This window comes from Sinohyriopsis cumingii, chromosome 6, assembly GCF_028554795.1.
Source record: "Sinohyriopsis cumingii isolate HCF-2022 chromosome 6, ASM2855479v2, whole genome shotgun sequence".
NCBI classification, from domain to species: Eukaryota; Metazoa; Mollusca; class Bivalvia; order Unionida; family Unionidae; genus Sinohyriopsis; species Sinohyriopsis cumingii.
Window position 1 is genome coordinate 110,540,862 of NC_142966.1, and position 25,158 is coordinate 110,566,019.

The following is a 25,158-nucleotide window of genomic DNA, read 5'->3' on the forward strand; positions in this document are numbered from 1 at the left end:
ATTCATACAAAAACTGTCAAATTCTCTTCCAGGAACTTTCACATCTTGTTTTATCGTGAATCATAAGTTACTACCATATTCTTAGATGTCTTTTGCGCTGCTAAGACAGGGAGAAGGGGCACGCAAAATACTAATTTCTATATAAATTTAGATTGCAAAATACTTTTTAATTAAAATCAAAATACTCATTTAAAAAATATAATACCCCACCCCCGGGAATATTTCCTTACCTCCATAGTGTCTCTTCGTGTCACGGTCATATCACTTCTCCTAAACCACTGCAAGGAAATCGACACAACGTTGTAGTCATAGTGCCCCCAGAGTAACCATCTGCCAATGGATGGCGTAATTATTTCCCTCCCTTATGTCCCTGGGAAACTGAGCCAAAGGTCAAAGGAACCCAAAAAATCATTTGCAATGACATTTTGAAGTATAAGTACATTCATAGTAAGAAGATTCGTATTATGTCCCCTATATCACTGTCTGGAGGTGGGGGCGATTGTCTGAAGGGGAATTGACTTTGGAATATGCTTGTAAGAGCATAGAGATTTGCGTTAGCACTGTAGCGGTGTTTCAATTATATTACAATGCACATATTTCTACGTATCGCCGCTGTGTCAAACTGATTCTGACAAATATATTTTATACTGTGGGGGCCCCGAGTGGCCGAGTGGTCTAAAGCGCTCTCCGTTACGGATCACTGCGTAGGTTCGAGTCTCGGATTCGGCCAATGTGGGTATGTGAGAAAGCTTGCCAGTAGCTTCTCGAGGGTCGGTGGTTCTTTCCGGGGGTTTTCCCGGTTCTTCCTCCACCATTAATACTGGCCGCCATGTATAGCATATCGTGCGCTGAAAAATGGCGTTAAACCCTACAATTTTATACTGTGGGAATCTCAATAGTTTCTTAGTATTGATCCCAGGTACAAAACTTGATGTCCCCAAAGCAGGACAAATGCGTTTCATTTAAAATTACTATCTGATCTATGTTGACAATCACACTAACCAATTTTCAGACATGTTGTTCTCATGATACAGGAGTTATTCTAAATTTATGTATATCATCAATGCCCCCTTAACGTCCCCCATAAACCGTTTGAACAATTTTAAACTGTTCATCACCGACAGAAATATATCTATAAAAGTGCTTAAGTTTTAAATAAACAATCACAAAGAAGCAAGAATTTACTTTGTGGCCAATATTATCGTTGGATGGAAACCGCGACGTATACTTCAAGAGACTACTGAAGAAGATATCATGAATCGCATCATTTAAGACCAATAAATTCCACCTAAATGTTCATACATAATGACCCCACCTAATATATATATATATATATATGTGTGTGTGTGTGTGTGTGTGTGTGTGTGATTTGTATTTTGAACGTAGCTTCAACAATTTTTCACTGATATTGCTACGATGTCTGCAGTGTGGCAGTTTTTAGTGATGTCTAGCACTGGGGCATCATGTCGCAGACATGTAGCGTGATGTCCCACCCAGTTACATTATCCTGACACGGGGCCAACCAGTCCTAACACTAACCTCGTAATGCTGAGCGCCAAGCGTGGAAGCTGTTAGTACCATTTTTGTAAGTCTTTGGTATGGGTCGACCGGGGATCGAACCCACGACCTCTCGCATCCGAGGCGGACGCTCTAATTACAAAGCCACTGGAGCTGTCATACACACACACACACACACACACACACACATATATATATATATATATATATATATATATATATATATATATATATATATATATATATATATATATATATTTGATGATTCAAAAGAGAGAATTCTACATTGATCTCGTGGTTGAATTTGTAATTTATATTGCAAAATGTATTATCATATCATTGTGACCTTTTTATCGTACAGTAAAGTGAAAACAAATTTCGAAATAGCGGCCTAATCTAGAAGATCAATGCATGCGTCGAGTTTTCTGCCAGACCGTGTATCTATTGCATGTATTTGTAGATCGGTGCCTTTATGTGTAATGGTAACATCTACCTTTCGCTGGGTTTTTGCTATACTCATGTCGAGGCAATTAACAACGAGTTTCCCTAGGAGGAAGCATGAATCATCAGTTGTGAACTTTGCATCTTTATCAGTACTCGCATAAATCGGAATATTCATGTTATCACTTTTGCCGTCCGTTGGCACAAACCCTTTGTATTCGAACACGATTTGATCATATCTTACTAATGAGCCCTCCTCTAGAATTTTTCGGAAATAATTTCTGCATCTCCTTCTTCCCTCATCATCCTTTACCATGTTTTGTACTGGATGCACACCGTCAATGAACTTGACCGTTACACCAACCCCATATGTATGTCTAGCGACTCTATAAACGATGGCTGATTGATCGTGGCCATATAGTACAGCTCCTTTAAGCACAACAAGACCAGCACCGTCCGGTACTAAGACTTTCCAGGTAGAACACATGGCTCGAATCGCTGTACTTAGCATCGAAGATTCGGAAAAACCACCTACCAAAATGGCCATGGATATTCCGTATTTTTCATGATCTTCATGAAATGTCTTCAGATGATCACAGGCACTTTTGACGGATCTATCAAAGAAACCGCTCATAATGGAATGATCCAGTCTCAGTTTATTCCCTTTAGCGACTCGGACTTCTTTTGCAAACGGAGATTGATTGATTGCTTCTATCAGGGTTTCTCCGGATTTTTCTTTAAAGATTTCTAGCAAAGATGCAGGTATGGAAAATGTTAAGTCCTCTTTTCTTGTTGGGTCAACTTTCCTCTTTTTTATTTCAAAATCCCGAAATAGTCCAAAGTAATCTTCCATCTCTTCCACTTTGAATTTTTGTAGAACAGGATTTCCAAATATTTTGATCAGAAACTGCTTGAAAGCCTCGTCGACTTCTCGCCCACCCCATGCGCCGCCTGTTGCCTTCTCAATCTCTTTTAAGTTTCCATCCTCCAAGACTTCATGGATCGTTATGTCCACTGTGCCACCTTCAGTGCAGAAAAAAGAATGATTTTCGTGTAGCAGGCCAATGTCTCATATCAGCCAGGAAAACTATAAAATGTATTATTTAAAACGTTCTGCTACAAAAACGGGATATTGTAGAAAAGTGTCTGTATCAGCCAAAATATTTTTCTTTTCAGTTGTAAAAAAGAGACAAAATATGCTATTTAATACGTGAAAACTGGATCTCATAGGAAAGTGCCTATTAATACAGTTATTATTATTGTTGTTTTATGCTTAAACCCAAAAAGAGTTACCTCTGACAAGCAAAGTTAAATGAACCGTTTAAAATAACAGATGGGAATACTTTATGAAGGAAATATAACCAATTTAAAATGTATAGATCCTGAACTGACTGGGATTTGTTTTCCTCATCGTATATTCAAGCATAATTTACATTCATTTATCTATTCAAAATGATACATAACGTCTTCTTCGCGATAGGTATATTGGTGTCGACTCAACTTTGAAGTGCTTATTACAGGTCAAGAATAAACATTCATAGCCCACATTTTACACAATAAAAGGATACTTGAAATGTATTTTATTTCTCACAACTGTGTGCCAGTTACATTTATTTCAAAACAAGCACGGGATTTTAGAAATAATTGCTAGATTAAAAATTTCATGTCGACAAAGTAGCACGCTCTGTTTCAGAAGAACCGTGTAGAAAGTGATATTAATTTTTCTCGTTCTCGGCTTTTTTCGTCAAGCCGAGAAAGACACGTCCGATGCAATTCATCATTGTTGAGAACTATATTCAAGACTACTTTTGTTCAAATGCGTAATATAGTGGCGGAAGGATACAAAGTCACAATCAGAATATTATTGTCCTTTTCTGTCGCTACACATGGCATGCACTGCACGACTGGCGAATCACCAAGCCTGTCAAATTTGTACGTATTCTACAGCAACATCTGAGGTAATTTCTGGATTTGATGGAAATACCAGAGCATTGTTCCCAATGGTTCTCTGCGGTCTCACGAGCTCTGGAACTGTGGCGCAGTTGTCTGCGAAAGTTTGTCTCAGCAATTGTTGTGGTTTGAATTTCTTAAATTTATGGTTTATGGTTTATTGAAAACACGTGTCAAAAGAAACTAGTGTTTTATTGTTAGGAAAATCGAGTAGAGAAACGGGGGGATATGGAGCAATCCATTAAAATTATACGAGACATGCGCTTGGTTGGATACGGACAAAATAACTGTTGAAACAGCACAACGACTTAAGTCGAAAGAAAAACCAAGTCTCGCGATCCCTTTTTCTATTTTTGGTTTCATATATGAGGGCAAAGAGGGTTTTGAGACGATGTGGTAAGCTATGGCGGAAGCCTGTGATGTAGTCGACGGAGCGACTACTGATAATGGCGATATAAATACATCTTCCAGGCTTGATGTTAATGTGCGTATAGGATAGGATTATTCCACTTAGAGTAAGACTGTATCGTATCAACGTTTACCCAACTTTGGATAAGCTATAGGAAAAGCAAATAAAACCTTTCAAAAATATTACAAATGATGCTGTTCTTGTTCCACAAAGATAGGATCCCGGCCGAGGTCTATAAAACGTGCATGATGAGAACTTGTATAATTCTATATTATGCTGTTTAGAATCGAATATATTTGGATTGGGTGGGAATCTTTCGAGAGAAAATACATCTGGTTTTATTAACTGCGTTGACAATATTTGAATGACAGGTTTTAATGAAACACGGGCAGAAATTGCAGGTCATTTAAAATTTAATGGTTATATAAACTTTGATATGGTATGGTAAGATCGAAATCGCAAGCGGCTAATGTTAGAAAATCAAGAACCAATGAAAGGGAAAGGATCAAGCTATCCCACCCTTAAAAAAGTAAGCGTTTCCAAGAGTATTTTTTTTATAAACAAAAAGGTTGCATTGTTAAAAGTATGCTCTGGAAACGCTTGAACTGCAGGAACTTCCAGAGGCTTCGTTACCATGGTCTCCAATTGGAAACTTAGAAACGAAGTATGCACTCTATAACATTAAAATCACGCGTGATTTCACGGGTAACAATTCATTTATTAAATATGATAGTGCTGTAGAGTTTTTTCCCCCAATAATTTAATTATATACATTATACATGATGAAGATATGTAGGGTCCGACTAATCCAGACACAAGGGAGATAAATCATCATGGAGGGAAACTTTTACATCCATTTTATTTACTTTTACACAAAATTATAATAGAAAATTATAATGAATAATTTAACACTGACCTAAAAAATTAGAAAAACTTGTATTATCAACTCAATTTAGCAAGTTTTTAGATATATTAATATCGCAAAACGTATGCTTAACAGCTATTAGGTTTTAGTGCATCGTATATTTGTATTTTACCTAATTAGAAACAATTACAGGCATTATTAATTATATATATAATATTCTCAATAGACACACGATGTTCAACTGTTACACACATAACACCTTTGTGTGTCATATGATGTATTTATTTTTATTATGAGCATGTGGTCTGTATTACAAATAGACACACTGTCATTGTTATGTTTTCTTTCTTGGTATCTAGCTACATAATTAACATGTCACATTTTCTTTAATACCTTCTCGACGCACAACTATACCGGGATATTATTTTGAATACATATTGTAGTATCTGGACTCAGATGGCATTCTTTTTCGCTACGCATGGTTTTCGTGCCCCGTCCTTCGACTGAAATTATTGCTAAACGATTTGTTTCTGCGTACAAAAAGAAGCAATTACTCAGATCATCCTTTGTTCATTTGTGACATCATTGTATTTTTGGACATTATTTCAATCTTGTTCGCTTACTCCTGTAGTTTATCTTATGAATAATTCTAATCTGCTATCGGATCCACATTTAGGTGTTTGTTTATGTAAGTGGTTTCTTACTCTGACGAAGTGCATAATTAGCTCGAAACGTTGGAAGACTGTCTTGTAAATGAACCATTCCCCCTCTCTCGCCGTACATACATATATACATACATACATACATACATACATACATACATACATACATTACCTCCTGCATCAACAACTATATATCGAGTTCCGGGAGACAAAGGCACAATGGACGATGTACCATCAGATGCTTTTAGCTCCAGAGGAATGTTTCTGCAGTACACTGATGCTACTTCCGGTTCCAGGGCTATAAGTAGCTGGTTATCACGTATACCAGACTATTGAAAATAAGACATACGAGAAGAAGAAAAGCAGCAATAAGATAACTGTATTAAATCAAAAGGATAGTAGAATTCTTAACATACAGAAATCATTTAAAATGAAATAAAATGAAGTGTTTGCTAATAACACCATAATCAACATGGGAGTAGCAGTTCACCGAATTAGATCATACTTGTCACATGACCCTCTCTGAGGGATTTTGGAGAACGTTTAATTAGATTTTCTCTGGATAGTACTTTTATAACATGTATTTATTATACTGATCTTTTTTCAAAATATTATCACTTTGCAGAGACAACCTGAACTGGTAAAGGGAAATACAGCACACAGGTGACTGAGCTTGAACTAAACTTAAAGTAACATATTTTATGCAGAACGTGTATTAAATTTAACAATGGGTTACCAAGACTTCGTCGGAATAATTAATAAAATGTTTTACAACCTTTCCTGGTACTTGCCATTCGACTGACGATTTCATTTTCAAAAGTATTCATTTTAGTAAGGTGGCGCTCTACAGTTTTGCATTTTGCATAAGGTTAGATTTGTAAAGAAATAACATTTCCCCTGGTATTCCTCACTGATTATACTGGCTATTCAAAAAATAAAACATCTATATCTTACGTATTATTCAAGAAACGTTTAATTCCCTTTATTTTGGTGTGAGTAATATGGGTTATATATTATACCGCTTGGTCATACTTCAGTATGCATGTGGTCACTTTCACTTCCTGGACTTGAGAAGTAAAATGTAGAAATGCTGATAACTTTTTTTGCATTTTATATATTTGGTAATTCATTCATTGCACTTTCAGAAGTGGTATTGTCTTGTCTGGCAAAATAATGTTTCCCTTTTTTAATAACTGCTAAAGATAGTGTACTTTAAGCTAATTCAGGTTGAATTTTGTTAGCACAAGGGCGCAGTCATTTTAGTTTTCTGTGTGCTTAGATCATGTTTAATGTCCACAAGTATCCTAAGGAATTTCAACCACAGTAGAGCAAAGGAACATAAAGGTATATCAGCATTATCTCCATTGTGCATGTTGCAAATATAAACAACTTTTCACCTTACACCCGCCACTCTCTCAGAAGTACAAAATATTTGCAGAGCGACCCATACAAATCTACGATTTACCTAAATCTGATCGGGAAGAACCATATTTTTATATCAAGATAAGGTTAGTCCAAAAGTTACGTTCACCATACATTTTACGGTATGCTGTAAATGACACTGCATGCCGTGAAACTGATTTATTGTTAGCATTTAATATATATATATATATATATATATATATATATATATATATATATATATATATATATATATATATATATATATATATAAATCTCCATTTATTTATGTTTTTGCTTCTATATGTAATTATATTCTGCCATGAACGCAAAAGTTATCAAGTATTTTGTTCTCCATTTTATTAATGTTGTAAAACTACCAAAAAAATGATCGTCAGTTATTAGCATAATTCTGTCACAAGCTTCCTCGGTAACCTGGTAAACAATACTATGAAATGATAAACAGACAATGGGAATTAACATTACAGTAGTTATTTTGTCACGATTCCTTTTCACAGACAATAGGAATTTAATGTTAAGGAGTCATATGGATTATCATTAAGAACCATGATATCGACCAGGTAAAATTAGTATAAGGAAAAAGCGTTAAGGACAAAGAGAAATGTAATGTTATAACTACATCTACTAACTAATATCCCGTTTAACAGACCATCACCCACCCACTAACCAGTATCCATATACCTACTAATCAAAACCCAAACGTACTAACTAATACGCCATCCTACTGACCAGCACTGACTCATCTACTAGTTAACACCCACACGAACCAACCCTTGATAGGCTGTTACAGAAGGGGATCAAATATAACTCAAACCATTTTTAAACAAAGCTAAAATTTCCTTTACCATCAATATCCCGCATAACCACCATATTATTTTCTTATAAACAAAACTAAAAACCCTACATTCCTCATACCCCAGATTTGAGATGTCAGTGATCTATAAGGGCGAGCGACTTAGACCACTTGGCTACCCGGGGCCCAGACAGAAGAGTGTATATAGGGTTTAATATTTATGTCTGAAAGACAAAACGGAGACAAAAATATACAAACACAAAACATACATTATTTTGGCAATAATTTAGCAGTATATCTCTTTCTGAGAAACATGTGTGGCCATGTAAAGGGACATTGATTATTGTCATGGCTCTGCAACACGGACACATAATTGCCCCATCTCTGAACAGAGACGGATAATCAAACAAATTAGAAGCCTCTACTTGCCATCTACAACTCTTTGTTTTGCGGGACTAGGGACTGTTCTGGCTGCTAATATTATTGTTGTTGTTGTAGCTCTAGTTCCAGCTCCATACCAAGTCCTCTTGCTGTCCTTCCCTTAGCCTACTACACTGTAGGGCGCTTTCTCATCTTTCGTTGAGGTTCTGATGCCCCCTCCCTCTTTTGTCGCTCTGTTTAGCATTTCTCCTCCGCCCAGGTCCTCTTAATCTTACGTGTTTCCTCCTCCATCACTTCTCTTATAGCTGCTTAACCGTTATAACGGTTATCATCTCCTTCTTCAGGTGAAACTTGTAAGAATATATTTATTACCTGGCCCAGGAGGTGATCTACTTTGTTTATGAATCATATAGGCTCACGTAATTTCCATATTCTTCCTGGCTCATTCATTTCTATTTCCTCGTGGTCGACGATTAATGGCAATACTTGAGATTCGGAAGTAAAGGGAACATACTTTTTGAGAAACTGAATGATTGAGAGAGAGAGAGAGAGAGAGAGAGAGAGAGAGAGAGAGAGAGAAAGAGAGAAATCATGTACAATTGTTTTTCCAAAAGTCAATCGATACGATTTCGTTGTCTAAATCAACTTTCCTTTTATATGTCTCTTTTAATTAAAAGTCAAGCAGCACGAAACGATTTCGGAGGACTATGGCCAGATGCGCTCTCTTCATGTACATCTGACAAGTACCCAAACGGTGTTAGACAAGAATGTATTTTCAACGTATTAACAACATTGACAACGTTGAGGAGTAAGACAAGATTTCCAATGATCTAGAATAGTCGATAAACACTACGTTTTTGAGCTAAAGAAAGGAGACAGCCATAATGATCACCAAACTAGATTTTTATTTTTCTATTGAATGAAGAGAAATCACGTTCAAAACACAGCATCGATTCCAATCCTAAAATTCTCACATTATTAAACTAGTGGATACAGCATTGCTTCTCATAAAGTCTGTGATATAGTCTCATCCATATGAGAGAATTCTGCCGAATCAAAATATTCCATCCCGTGGTCATTGGGAAAGTAGACGTCCACCCAATGATTTCCTAGGCGACGGCTGTTGTGTACGTATTGATGACATAAGTTCCGTAGTTAATATGTTTTCGATGTGGAAGTTCTATCTTTGAGAGACTCACAGTTCGTATATAGCTTCCTTCAACCCAGTATTGGGTGCTACACTACATGAATCTAGATGTGGCTCAGAAACTAATAAAGTTCCAAGCATTAATTCTTCGCAGGTAATGAACAGAAATGGACGGAAAGTCTCGATATTTCTTGCAAGAGAATTTGACCGTTTCGTCTCCAATGAAGTCTGTGGAGGCCGGAAATATTCACTCATGTTTTTATGTCACTCTTTTACGATCGTCTTTTCTGTGTTAAGTGTCCATGTTTCTTCCAGATACTATTCCAAATTTTCTTCTTGACTCATCATCAAACATAGTTTCGCTCTTGACTAGGATGATCGATCTGACAGCCAAACTAATGTTCTCTGGTCCAGAGTGTGGTTATTTACGTTAAGTGGCGAGAAAAAAACAAGACACTAACTGTTGTCCGTATTCTGGAACTCGTAACATCGTGATTGTGTCTTTCTCTTCTTCTACTTTGATTGTGTGACTCCTGTAATTTTTGTTATGGAGTGAAAACGTCTTCGATTATTCCATGGTATCGTGTTCCGTTCAGTTTTTAATGACATAGGATCACTTCTTTCAGACTGCAAATTTCCACAGTATTATCAAATTCGAGGAAAAGTGCAAACTGAAGTTCTACATCGAGTTGCCATTATGTTATGTTGTTGAAATGTCCCTCGCTGCTTCCTCGACCTGGAGTGAAATCAAATCCCCACAATGTATATACTCCGGCATATTCGTCTTTAGAAATTCAGTTGATAGGGTTGGGTCCTAATTGTTCTGTGGTTTAAAAATGAGTCATGCACAATCTCAAGTATTTTTTCTTGGCAACATTTGGTTCAAATAATCTGATACACAACGAAATGTCGTTACGGGTGACTTCTTTATTGAATATATTGAAGACTTGGAACTGGAAAGAGTTTTATCAGTAGTTATGTTGAGGGTATATAGGCACATTGCTAACAGTGCCAGTGAACAAACATTGTGGTAGTTGACTCTGCAAGATGTGATCTCCCACTTTGGATTGGAGTCCACAGGCAGTGGTGAATGTTTAACGTCCACTCGTCGTAGTAAACGCTTTGATGTTGTTCTAGTCAGAGCATCACTGATGTTGTTTCCCACTTTAGGTAAGGTTCTGGTCAGAACCTCGCTTTAGGTAAAACTCGCATACAACGCATGAACAGTCTAGGTTCTTCAATGTTAGTTTTGTAAACGTTATCATTTCTCATGAAATGGAACACGGTACTACTTCGAGTCAGTTTCATACGTACATCCACACCATTCAACAAATAAGTGTCTTTCAACCACATGTCCAAGTCTAAACACTCCATTACTTCCAGAATACGCCCATGTGTAATTACCTTTGTCGGTCTTTAAATACTAGATGTAGTCTTCATCTTCATCTACAATCAAAGCTGTGTCATTGAACCTGCCCCTCTTGTCAAGTTTCGAGAGTACACACGCATTCGATTTCAAACTCAACAGGAGATGAAGTGGCATCAAAAGACGCAAGATGATATTATGTCCAATGGGATACCTGCATCCTCATCATTATCGGAGTCGTAGCAAAATCATCGAGTTGTGTCTAGAAACATTCTTAAGAATCTCAGATCATTATTTTTAGTAATAAAAAACGTCAAAATCTCTGTCAGTTCTTCTTTATTTATTCTTTTTCTCGGCGTGTCTATGAGGTCGTAATGGTCTTTGACGTGGCTTTTGCCTTGTCCTTGCTGTAGGGTAGAGGATGAATCAATGCCTTCGACAGGTGTCTGAAGTGAATTTATAGGGGTGGATCAGAGACCAAGGAGTTCTTTTCTTGTCTGAATCAACACATTTCTTCCTGCCTTGGTTAAGCTTTTTGTTTGGTACTTTGTCGATGAGCACATATTGGAGAAATTATTTGAATTGCGTCAAGGCCGCATCGTATAAAACATGCAACTCATCATAGGTTTCAAAATGGGTACCACCATACGAATGGCCGATTTAAACATATATCCCAAACTATTCCCTCATAATCAGCTACTCCTCGATACATAGGCTACACGAATACAATTCAGTCGAGAATCGTATTAGAAATGGTTGTTTCATTTTTATACTCATCTTCGGACTGTCAAAGTAAAATTTAGATTGCGATGATTGGCGTGTTTGACAATCAGTAGGAGTAGGAAAGGTTCTTTTCACAGAAGTCACCAGTTTTTTTCCTCACTTTGTTCTTTACTTCTTCATTTCGTGTTTAACTTCTCTCTTCCGTTCTTTCTTCTTGTCTTCTGCTGAAAAAGGTATCCACATCATCTATCCTATCCAGGCATGCGTTTCTTTATCCTCAAAATAAAGAACGGCGTCAACAGGGCTGCCACACTAGGAGCAAAAGCTGTTTGAGGAGAAAGTGCTTTAAAAACTAATATTGTTTACGTCTCTTCCGTCCCCGTAACTATGTCTGTCATTGTCTTTGGAGCTGCTGTTTTTGTTTCTTTCTTCGGTTTTCATGACAGTCTTGAAATTTCTGAGTTGGCTTAGTTACCTCGTTAAACTTCCTGACGAAACAGTTAAAGATAGTGCAACAACTGACCATACTGTTTGTAATTTTTCCGTTTCTGACGAATCTGTTTCAGCCATTAACGATTGTACACTTGTACATGTGCCATATATGCGAATTTATGATTTGGAGGTAAATAACGTATGCAATTGCAAAGGGATAACCGGACTTCCTTTTTAAAAGACATTATTATACGTCAACCCTGGTGTGAAATGAAAGAAAAAGACATCTTGTTTGAAGGAAACTGAAGTGAACCTTGTCCAACACTTTGTCTGTTGTACTGGAATTCGTCTCCAATGGTTGTCTGGACGTATTACTAACGTGCCTATGGGTAGAACTCGAGGAAGAGGTGTTGCTAACTGCTAAAACCGTGCAACGTTTTGTTTCAACAACTCCTGTAATCGCTTTAACATGAATGTTCTGTATTGCTTTTTCTCTTAGAAATGCGACAGGAAAGGCCACAGCAGCATCGATTAGAGCAACAGAATAATATGTCGACTAAGAAAAAGTGGAAGTTCCCATAGAGATGGGTTTCCTTATTTTCATTAGTTTGTTGAACATTTGTCTTAAATCGGTTTTGCATGATCAATTACAAAGGAGTATGAGGTGGGGAAGGGGAGACAGATGGAGGTTTCCTAACTGCAGTGCCATTCTTTCTTGAAAGGGTATTCATTTTATCTTCTTAAGAGATATTTTGGAGTGTCAACTCACTGCACCTCTCTTTCTTTTCTCTATTATTTTGAATTTCAGGTTTTGGGTCGAATTTGCTTTTTAAGCTTTAGCTGTGGTATCATAGATCTATTCTTAGAAGCTAAAGAAAAATCACATTACATGATGGTCCATTTACACATGATTTCCAGACGATATGTTTCTTTGTTTGAGCATCGATTCTTCGGTCGGCCATATGTGAGTCGGGTAGTATGTGGAATTTTAATTTTGCTCATAAAGGAGATGACTTCTATTTCATCCACTTTGTTTTACATCACACCATGTTTTAGCTAGTAAATGTGGACATTGGTTACTAGATGATATGGTGCTGGTCAGTCATACGGCATGTTGGTTAGTATGTGTCGTGTTGCTTAGTAGATATCGTTTTGGCATTACATTTCCCTTTGCTCTTATAATTTCTTTTTGTCCCATTTCAACAGTCACCTATATGTCTTCATTGTATCAACATTTATAAAATTTCATTTCCGTTTTATTTTATAAAACCACCTCCCCCATCCCATCCAATACAATATTGATCCTATGGACATTTTTAACATAACGTTTCCCATTATTCATGTACGTGTCATGTCAATATAACGGCCAATTTCAAAACGATACACGCATTATGTCCATCATGTGATCATTGTTTTAACATTATACTTTCCTTTGTCGGTATAACCGCCTTCAATGTTCATACAATGGTCGCTTACACATTTTATTCCAAATGTACGTTTAAAGGCCCATTTCAAAATGGTGACCTAAATGTTACTTCCCATTGTTCGTATCATACCCCATCTGTCCTCATAATGTCCTATATTGCTGAACATATTTGTCCTTTCCTTTTACATTGTTTATAATCAGCTAGAATATGTATTGGAAAAAAGTCATTTAAATATGTTTTCAATGTTTTGATACCATCATGAAAAATAGCTTCTTCTGAGTTAGATATGAGGAATGCACAAATTGCATAATATGTACGCTGTTATATAGCCTTGTCACAAGGTGTCTATTTTTCCTGTACATGCTGTTGGTTTTAGTGCAAAACGTATTTGAAACTATTCTTTACTTATACATATGTTATGTCTTCAACATGTTTAACAGACCTATAATAAACATTTAAATTAAAGAAAATACCTATTTATATGCTTTCAATCATTTCCTCAAGGCACACGTTAAATGAGAATACTTCATTACTTAGCCTTTGTATATTCATATATAAATGAGAATTCTTAGTATAAAATGCTTCCATGAAAGAAAAATAAACAAAACAACAACAAAACAAACAAACAAAAAATGTTTTAAAAAGGAAACTCAGAAATCTACCTGCACTGCTGCCTCACGCATAAACTGTCTAGCTTTGTCATTCCATATGGATGGAGCAGTCAGAACCCACTGAATATCCTCAGGCAAAAGCTTACCTCCCATCTTCGACTTGATTTGCTCACAGAGATCGTCTTTCATGTAACGAATAACAAGGCTTATCACCTTGATTGCAGCCATCTTCTTCCCCATTTCATCGTAGATGATGGTCTGACGAGTAAGACCCTGAAAGGAGTTAAGATTACAGCTTTTCTGATAGACAGTAAAATGATATTTACCCGCGCATTAATCATGATTGAAGGAATGTATTCTTCTCACATATTCCCTACAAAGGTATCTTGAATGTCCTTTTCTGAGTATTCATCTTTAACTGTAGCTTTTGTAACAAAGATAATTTAGCATAAAATACATAGTAGCTTATAGTAACCTTTGAGAATATTTTAGGCACTTTCCTATTTTCATCTTAATAGTTTTTTTTAATTCATCTTCTCTTTGCATCTGTAGGTTGTACCATTTATGTATTCTACCACCGACACTACGTACAAAATCAGATATCTCTTCTACTTGGCGTAAAAAGCTCTGCTATGTAGCAATATCGATATTTTCGACATTATTTCATCAGCTATGATGATAATATTGGTTATTTAGTGTTACCTTTACGACTTTAAACTGCAATATACATTTAGAGAGCGTTGAGCAAAATTGTATACTCACTTTTGTCAAAATCTTTTCCATCTAAAAATTTCTGTCATCATTTAATCAGATTTGAATCGTATTTACATATTTGTGGTGGACGTAAACTATTTTCTGAGAAAAGATTTTGTACCCAAGAGAAAGTTTCCATTCAGACATATATAAATTTCAAATTACCTTGTCTTTGAAAAGGGACATCTTGAATCTTGTAAAATAATACCAGTCTTTATGCTCGTCATTCTCTGCCAACCTTGCATACTTGTCTTCAGCATCATAACCAAAGGCACCCAAAGTTTTGCCATCTGGTCTTATGAGAGCTGTTGTGGGTGCTTTGGAAGATATGCCTACTCCGCTGTTCCATTCTTTAACAAGTATTTTTGTTGGTTCTCTCTCGTAATCATGCCTGAAAGAGCACGCCCAACTTGAAAATGTTGTTCCAAAGTCAATAGCCGCCACCAGAAGCTTATTGGATTTCCTGGAAACCTATAAAGAGAATCATAAATCGTTATTTCTAGATACGTTACCCCTCGAACCTATTTCCTTGCAACTGAACTTTCGATCGGTGCCAAAATTCAAGCATCACGACCCCATATTGTATATTTTGTTTAAAAAATTTAGCTTCTTTAGATAAATGAATGTTTCAACAATTATTGTTCAATACAAGAGACCAGTTCTCTTTCGATACAGGGGTATAGTATAAATTTTACCAGTGTTTTCTTTTTCCAGCAGTGTCGGTACTCGAGTCAGATTTACTCTATTCACAATACCAAGAGAAGATCCAGTATAGTAGTAAGGAAATAGGTTGTTTTTTTGTACTATCATCCCAGGTGAGGACAAGACGTTGAATTGGACTACATCGCCTTCATATACGACATTTTTAGACTAAATGTTTTCATTGCATTTTGAAATCGAAATAGTAATGTGATATTCCATAGGAATATCTCATCTTCAGACAGGATAACTTTGTGAATCAAAACTGAAAATGAATAGACCATACAATACGTACATACACTGTCGTCTGCCATATTTCTTCAGGTATATACATGCTTTTAGGTCTTGACTCCACATCAAGACCAGTCCAAGCAATTAAAAGTCATGAAAGTCACTTTCAATGACCTATTCATTGTTGATGGCCGCAGCAAGGCATTATTACCTAAGTAAATATTTTACAATAGGCTCTGGTCTTCACAGTTAACAACACTTTGAAACTGTTTTGCACTAAAATTAGTTGCTCAAATAAATAGTTTGCTAAAGACTCTGGTCTGAAAAATAAGCAAGATGTAAAAAATGTTTCTGATTTCTACTTTAGTTGTAGACAATATAGTTGCATTATGGGTTAATGATTCTCCATGTTGTTTCAAATTATATTGCACAGAGATAAATATCCGCAAATCAGGATTAATTTAAGAATAGTACTCTGTATCGCTACAGCGAATGTGCACAGATCGCTACTATTGTGCTATTTAAATGCCGTTGTCCCGAAGCAACAGGCCTTGTCGTCTGCTAGGAAACAGGTACTTTTTTATAGCGTCAGGAACTGTCATGCATAAGGTGTAAGGATTACAGCTATTTATAGCATTAATGCGTTATCAGCGGCGCAGGTCATGTTTCATATTTCAATCGTTAACGTAAAAGATAAGTAGCTGTGAGAATACCTCTTGTACCCACATGTCGGTTTAATGGGCTTAGACACGCTATAGAATCTGCAAGCAATGAGAGATAATGCATAACCTACATTATTGCCAATAACTTGATAATCACAGGTTAAAAGACCGGGTACCTTTACCCTTCCGCCCCCACTTTGGACTGGTGACAGCAGTGACATAGTGCGAGTTCCTTGGTGTTGGGAAACAAATATCAGAAAGAAGAAAGAGAGGTTCTCCTTAAACTGCTGAATTACAGTGAACTGCAGAACCAAGCACCCAGTCACTGAGCTTGGGCTTTTGCTAAAATGTATGGTAAATCTATTATATTGTTTTACATATTTGAAGGTCACTTTAATTTTTAATACACCATAAACAATTAGTAGTTAAATATATTTTGAAATAGTATAGTTAAATAAAATACAAAATAATTAAACATACTTGGAATATCTAGTTAAATGTTTGAAATTAATGAAATGTACAGTGATTAGTTTCTTATTTAAACAGATGAAAATTAGGACTTCTTTGAAAAAAAGCAGGTTAGAGAAATGACAGGAAACTTTGATAGGTCTTCAAAGTAGATAAGAATTTAAACGTATAAACAAACAAACTTTAACCAGATTATCACTACAATACTTTCTGATTGATGCTATAGAAATTTAAAAGAGTATAGAACTTGAGGCGGTACAAAAAATATTTGTATCAAATATTCAGTGAAACGGAACCTCATTTGAAGAAGAGATTCACTGGAAAATTTGTTCAGTAAAATTCAGTTAGACTTAACTATCAGACATAGATAATTACCAAACCAGGGGCAGAGCAAGTTGACTACATGATATGATTTATAAAGATACTGAACAGAGGAGAAATGGATAATATCAATGAATGATTATTTGACGTTTAAAATAGCAAATGTAGACAGATAATAAGCAATGTTTGACAACATTGAATATTTAACACTGAACATAGAAAGATAGTAACCGCTCTTATTATATGCTCATTTTTTCTCCGTTAACTTGACATTATCAGAATCGTTCAATATTTTACGATAATGCACACCTTCATATTGCACCCACGCGCAGGACACGTGTGCCCAATATTGTATTAGGAACTACTTTGTTTCTGAATGAACTAAAGCAGATGTCTCGTGGACTGCAACATACCAACTGCTTTGCTACATTACACATTAACTTTTTGATACATTGTTTCAGATTTTGCAATAGACACCAGATTTCATAAAAATGCTTGTTACCTACAAATAACATGCAAGCTATAAAGCCATAAACTGTCTTCTTTAGCTGGTATTAAGAATGGCAAATAAATATACTTACAGTTTTACATCCAGAATTTCCTTTTAGTTCTGCAAATCCGAATTACATGAGCCATATCATGAGTTCTCAAGCTTGGTTACACATTTCAAAATTGTCCTGTAATTTCCACTATATCCCAAGTACAATTACGTCTTCCTTACTGCACTCAGAATGAAATAAACATTAAATTCAATAGCGTCTTTGTAATAATTGCAATTGAAATACTTCATATTTTTCCACATTATGATTTCAAATAGTCAATGACAGAACAAACGCACTTGCAGATGTAAACACGCTTCTCCCACACTGCTTCAATCCGATGTATTTCATGTGCAATTTGCACAGATGAATCCAGATGAATCGAAACAAAATACCAAAATCTATTCATTCCAGAACAAATGGAAAAGTTGTTGCAATGCTCATTCATTCACAATATGATTGCAAATTTCAATTTTAAATAGATACACCATTTTCTTTCGAAAGTTATGCCGAGCGCGCGACTAAGTTCAAATTTATCTGGGCGGAGTTATGTGCGCATTAATAATGTTGCTGTCGTGTAGTGATGAATCTGCGCTTGTGTATTTAGTTTGGAATACGGCATACATTCATTTACGTTGTTTCTTGTAGTGTATTTTGTTTATATACTTAAGCCTTAGGTAAAAAGAAAATGAGCATATAATAAAAAGGTTACTGCATTTGTATGGGAAATATGAACTCGTTTTGTCGGATGGATATAATGCACTCCCAAGGTCGTGCAGTATTCCATCCAAAAAAACTCGTTCATATTTTCCCATACAAATGCAGTAACCTATAAATACATTGACCTGCCTGAGTGGCTTGTAAAATATGTCAAAAAGAATGCAAATGTTTATTTTATGCGCTAGAGAATGCATCAAATACATCAGATGATCGCGTATATAGGACACACGGTACTAATTATACGGAAGAACTGTGAAGCAGTCTAGAAATGGGTGAAGAAATAATAGAGTATTTACAGGTTTGGTGGTCCATAATTGGAAAATAATGAAAATTAAAATTTTAGGAAAAATATCTTTTGAGAGCTTATCCTATATGTAATGTAAAAAAAATATTGACAAATTTCTACTGATGCAATTTTAGCATTTTTACAGGCTTGACTCAGGAGTACTCAATACTGAAAGTAGCACCTGATTCATTTGGTGCAGAATCAATAACACGTGTTTCATGCACATGTATGTAAACAAATTGCCGCGGGTCATATGGTGTTCTCCACACATAAGCTTGCACCAAGGTTAGATGTGCACGAAAAATTATAGGTGTCATTATCAGCACCCATAAATTTTAAGTTATTGAATTTTGAATATGATAGTGTTTCCATATGTTTACCATTGGAGTGGAATTAGTACCGTGAGTCCTATAGGCCATCAAAATACAACTTAGATAAATGCAATTATTTTTTGGTTTTACAAAAATCCGATGAGAAAAGACGCGGCTAGGAGATATAAAAGTTAACTTGATATATCCGTTGATGAAATACTGGAATCGGAACACACTGGAATGGAGATAAACCACATAGGTTCTTTCAGAAATAAGATGACTATAGAGAATAATACATGGAGATATGTTAATTGTATTTCAATAAGGTAGTCTTAATGATTACACTGATACAAGGAATTGATATGTTGAAATACAAGACTTTTTTTAATTGGTGTCATCAAAGTTAATTAAAGAGTGCCCATTGAAATATCTCTAAAAGAAATTCTTCAATGTTTTCAATGCACCATAAATATTTTCAGAACACAAAAATGGATGCAAGCTCAATCATTCAATAAATATAACATCAGAAAGACATATATTGTAGCACGCATGATATATCGACACCAGTCAAAAAGCTCCGTATGTTACTTATTGCAATTTTGATAGTATCATAGAAGTTGAGGTAGATTGTCCCTAATTGAACAGAATGTCTGACAGAATCCTGAACAATAAAAATAAAACAAAACGCTCAAGCACATTCTAATAGTGTATTTTTTTCTCAGATCAATCAACACGAGATTAACTAAACAAATAATTTCCGTATTGTGTTGAAGTAATTTACTATGCGCCGAGTAAATCTGAAAAAGTAGTATATCTCGAATTAAAACCGAAAAATGCAAAATCCTATGGTGTTAACAGAGAAAATGGAAAACATTTTAATTAATTCATAGATTTTCCTGTTATGACTATCCTTTCTTTATCTATACATTTATGCTAGACGATATGCCCATGTACAATACATAAGATATTGCATTGTGTGAAATACAAGAAACATTGTAGTATGGGTCGACGTAAAGGGTTGTTTTTGCGTCCGAGTTTTCTCTGAACATACCGTTGGAGTCGCTCAGCAATAAAATATTATTGCATTGTCCAAATGATTACCTGAAGGCATCCACTCAAATTTAATTACTCACGTGATAATGACAATTGGTTACCGAACTCTTCAACATTTATTAGACAATAAAACTGTCAGCGCAGATCCGTTCTCAGAAGACGAAGAACTCATTTTTTCTCTCAAGTGTTGGAACTTTTCGAAGGAAAGGTTGAGAATGATGATAAAGTTATATTATCTCAAGTTATTTATCTTGTTGAAAGGTTTGATTTCAGAAATAATTCTCTCAGATATACTTTGAAAATTTATCAAGTTCCAATGTTTATTTTAGAGGGCGAAAATTTATGCGACCGCTATTATTTCGTCGAAAGAAACAATATATGTTCTTTCATACGGGATATCACGGGTGCATGACACGAGTTATATGTTGAAAATAGGCAATACAATGAAAGGAAAGAAAATCATATCGAGTGACAAAAGGTTCACCAAATCCTTGATGACATCGGACTTTGTGTATCTTACTATATAATATATGTATGACGGTGCCCGGTGTCAGAACAGATCATAGTAATAATCTGAAGAAAATTGTCACTTGATATGATTTTATTCCTTCAGGCTATTGATTTTTTTCTTCTCAATATTAAACATGTGTGGGGTATGTTCTCTAAAACGGAGCTACAACATCGTAGTTAAAACTGTCAATACATAAATTGTTGCAGGCCGATAAATCAGCCCTAGGGGATGATATTGCTTATTAATTAAAACCCGCAAAAACTGCAGCTCATCTTGTCTGAATACAACAGTGTTCATTTGATACATTTACGTGCATTTCTGAGGCTATTGAGCTACCGCCGGCTGAAGGGTTCTTTTGGCGATATGTACATACTATTTCCAGATAAAATCCGGTGTTCGGCGACCTGTAAATCCACGAAGAATAAATAACACAACCGACTGTACTGTTGCCATTTTGAATTTCGCGCTAGATATGCCAAGTACGAAATGACGGTAAGTGTATAATTTTCTAAGCAGGTGTTTTCCGGAATGATTTGAATGAGGTAAAATTGCACATTTTAATAAACAGACCCACATATCGCCTATCTCTTTCAACAAAGATTTTGGGGTTTGATTTATAGGACTACCATTGCGCGTGTACTTAAACTAATAAACTCGTCAGATAAAAATTGCTGCGGAATATTTCCAATATTCTCCAACCACCGAATCTCAACTCATTTGCGGCATAAGACAAGCATAACCAGCTGGATAAATCTGTGTTATAGAGGAAAACTGCCTTTAAAAAAAAAAGCGAAATTTGAACAGTTCATTACAAACTGCTTGATAAATGGACAAGTTGCGTGCTCAGAGTTAAACTTGGTATAGTGTTGCAGAATGTCAAAGGGTACTTTCAAGATTACATTCTTTCGAGTACTTCTTATTCTATACATGGTTTGTATGTCCGTTGCACGATTTGATTAACTTTCGATAATTTTAATGACCTTATCTAAATGATCTTTTAGTGACCTGACAGTTCCTCTCTCTCTCTCTCTCTCTCTCTCTCTCACGTGCGCGCACGCACGCATGCACACAGAGGCACACACATGCAAACGATATTTTATTGCCCCTCCTTCGCGTTGATTTATTTCTTTTCATTTTTTTTTTCTTTTCGCCGCCAGAGAGAAGAGTACTCTACTACACGGTCGCGACCTGGAGATTGGGAACCACTGCATTACATGAAGCAATATCAACACCTTTTTCATCACACATGTACATTGTGTGTATGATGTCATTATAAAGTATACAAAATAGAATGCTTCAAGAGTTTTAGTTAAATGCCTATTCACTGCATAGAAGCGCAAGCTTAATGCCTGTCTAGTTATCAAATAACTGTAGAGATAACATGGTGAATGTTTTCAGAAGAACAGTAGATGGAATGAGACATCTACACGTATATTGAAAGTGCATGATGGGAAGCATTAATGGTGCAAGTAAGCATGTACAATAAGGGGGCAGGGGACATTTTTTATGTACAAATTTAATGCCGCAATCCGCAACCTAGTATAAAAAAAATCTTAAAAAATCAAATACACGAGTGAGAACACAAAGGTCCATAATTTTAGATACCTATATTAAAACAAAGCCTTAATAATACTATCTCCTTAACCAGAGAAGTCAATGGCAGTTAATAACAGAAGAAGAATTTCTACCAGTAATTTTCATGCCCGAAGGTCATTTTTGACACAATGTGATAGTGCAAACACAAGCCCTTTTCCTAGATGACAATTCTGCAAAACAGTGTGTACTAAACAGGCTGATGCAATTGAAAATAGTTGTCATCCAAGCCGTTTTTGATATATTCTACTTGCCCCAAACCCATGTGTTTACTGTTATGGGAGGCTAGCTCTTCTTTCTAGCCAACTATTGGTATTTCACTATCAACATACTGCAGAGCAGCTATGGAAGGTGTACATGCCTGATATCAATTTCAAAAACAATAAAAGCCCGAAACACCTAATTCACAAATATATCCATATCTTTAAATAGTAAACAATACTATCTGAAAAAGTCGCACCATAGCCTTAGTTAAGAAATTTGACAGGGGCCAAATTACGAAACTGGAACATGCCACCTAAGGTACATTGCGCCGTACTATTAAGAATTTAAACGGCACGGCCGTACCGGAATGACCTGGATGGATGATGTCGGTAAGGCACCAGTAAGAGTTAATATCTACTTGCACCACTAGGAATCATTTGCATTTCAACGAAACTTACTATAATGGGTTAAAGAGTATTCCAGTTCCTTCCGGTGGTATAAGGAGACCCTCTCTCTCTCTCTCTCTCTCTCTCAATTTTAATAATGGGACTAACATTACTTTTCGGCCGACCTCGATTGCAAAATTCCAACTCGTGCACTGCACAATCCTATTTACGACGAGAACATTCTGATTGGGACCCTTCATTGCTACAAGAGTGGGATCTAGATTGCGCACGAAACATTTAGGTATTCAATTACAAGTAAAATACTTTTCGTGTATTAAGTTCTGATAATCTAATGAACTTGTATCAGTCATTTTTCTAGTTATTTTTGAGAGAAAAAAGAAAGCTAAACCTGAAGGTTTGGGACACCAATATCGCTTGTAAAAGCGATACTTGATAGTGTAAGGGAGTCTTCGGTAAGACACACACACACACACACACACACACGTATATATATATATATATATATATATATATATATATATATATATATATATATATATATATATATATATATATATATATATATATATATATATCTGTGTGTGTGTGTTACCTATCTATTTATGAATACAATTCTACATTAATGATTTGTTCTATCAACAGTGGTAATGATGCTAATTTTAATAGACCAGAGAGAAAATACTGATGGTCCCAGATTTAATGACATTAAGCTAATTATTTCATACCCGTCTTGTATCATCATCAATATAATTGGTATGATCATTGAACAAACTAGAAAAAGACATTTTATCATCAAAATCCAGCAACTAATGTAATGTCTGGCTTGTGAGTTTGCCTGATCTAAACAAAAAATAAAAGTGGAAGATCAGTGTAGAAACAGAAAGCAATGCAAAATAAACATCTAAAAAAATAATATGACTGTGTCAGGGGATAGATTGACAAGCGTAGCCCTTCTCATCCTTTGATCCACCCCTTCTCTATGTACCATATTCAGATTCATATGTGCAATCATTGCAATTGGTATTCACGTGCATCTCAGCAAGTGACATGCAAGAAACCTTACCTTGAGCAAAATCCAAAATGATATCGCTATAAATTACTGTCAACACTCGTGTTGGAAATCTCTATCAATATGTAAGTTCTAGCATGACAACGTTCAAGAGATTATTTTGACCTGCCCCTCTTTGAGACCCTTCCTCTTCCGTATGAAAAAGGTGGAACGTTATGGTTTTCAAATGACAATAAATTTCTACGTACCATTTCAGTATCTTAAATGGATAATTCCCATTGTTTTCCTGAGTAAACTTTGGAGGAGGTTGCGATATAATTTGTTCCATGAATATTATTAATAGACGAGGAAGTGAATATCACACAAAGATAGACAAACAACGGATATCCAAGGAACGCTGGTATGTTGCCAGTAAAGAAAAGATCACCCTTTTATTCTGAATGTCCAGGCTGTGTTACTTCCCTGGAATTTAGTATGTGGCACACTAGAAGACACGTTCCAACAAGATTTTTTTAAATATAAATTCCGTGCCTTTGTTTTTGTTATGCCTTCTATATCGATACAGTCATTTTGTCATTACAATATTTCATGTAGACTAAATATCCATTTTACAAAAAGGAACTTTTTCAATACTCAAATAATATATTCTAAAATAAAAGTTTACAAAGACAAGGACTTTACACCAGTCGAAAAATTAAGTCTTTAGTATTCAAATTCAAACAGAAAGAAGTAATTCCAGAAATGATATTTCCGCTTTTCGTTGGCCTTCTCAATAGCATGCTGTCTGTAAAGAAATTAAAATGCAATAATAAATCAGGGAGTTAGTGTGTGGAAACTAAAACTGGTAGACTCGACAATAAGGGGCTATACCTCCATTAAATAATGACGCAGAGTGCTGAGAACTGAACTCGGCTAAAGCCTCATCACTATGAAGCAGCATACCCAAGTTGTCTATAATATAATAATCAATGGAGTTATTGTGCGGAAAAGAAAGTGGGACGGACGGATATAAAGAAGGTATTACAGTCTAATTTAATGCCTTCATCCCCTTTTCTACGAAAACCGTGAAACAATTTTGGGGTACTTTTCTTGGCGATATTCTCTCAGACTTATACAAGATGTGTACAAATGATTATCTTTCATTCTTTCTCGTTTATCACTTGTGATTTTTTTTCTTCAGAGAAACTCGTTCCACAATTAACGAATATTTTAAAATGTATTCATAATAGTATTTTTTATTGTAC

General features: G+C 35.7%; 1 protein-coding gene across 1 annotated transcript; it reads right to left on the minus strand.

Annotated features, from left to right (window-relative positions):
* Positions 1 to 1,792: 1,792 nt before the first annotated feature.
* LOC149797714 (heat shock 70 kDa protein 12A-like) lies at positions 1,793 to 24,238 on the minus strand. Its single transcript, XM_089960468.1, has 5 exons — positions 24,163 to 24,238; positions 15,066 to 15,371; positions 14,199 to 14,420; positions 6,018 to 6,174; positions 1,793 to 2,982 (listed from the first exon to the last, which is right to left on the minus strand). Exons 1-5 carry the CDS (start codon positions 24,163 to 24,165, stop codon positions 1,910 to 1,912), a joined length of 1,761 nt encoding a protein of 586 aa, XP_089816594.1. The 5' UTR covers positions 24,166 to 24,238; the 3' UTR covers positions 1,793 to 1,909.
* Between the last annotated feature and the right edge of the window lie 920 nt (positions 24,239 to 25,158).

What these genes read in the sequence shown, in the direction of transcription:
- LOC149797714 (XM_089960468.1), bottom strand. An exon ending in TGTCCCTTTTCAAAGACAAG is followed by an intron (nt 14,421 to 15,065) that starts GTAATTTGAAAT and finishes AACTCCTTTCAG; the next exon opens with GGTCTTACTCGTCAGACCAT. An exon ending in TGCGTGAGGCAGCAGTGCAG is followed by an intron (nt 6,175 to 14,198) that starts GTAGATTTCTGA and finishes TATTTTCAATAG; the next exon opens with TCTGGTATACGTGATAACCA.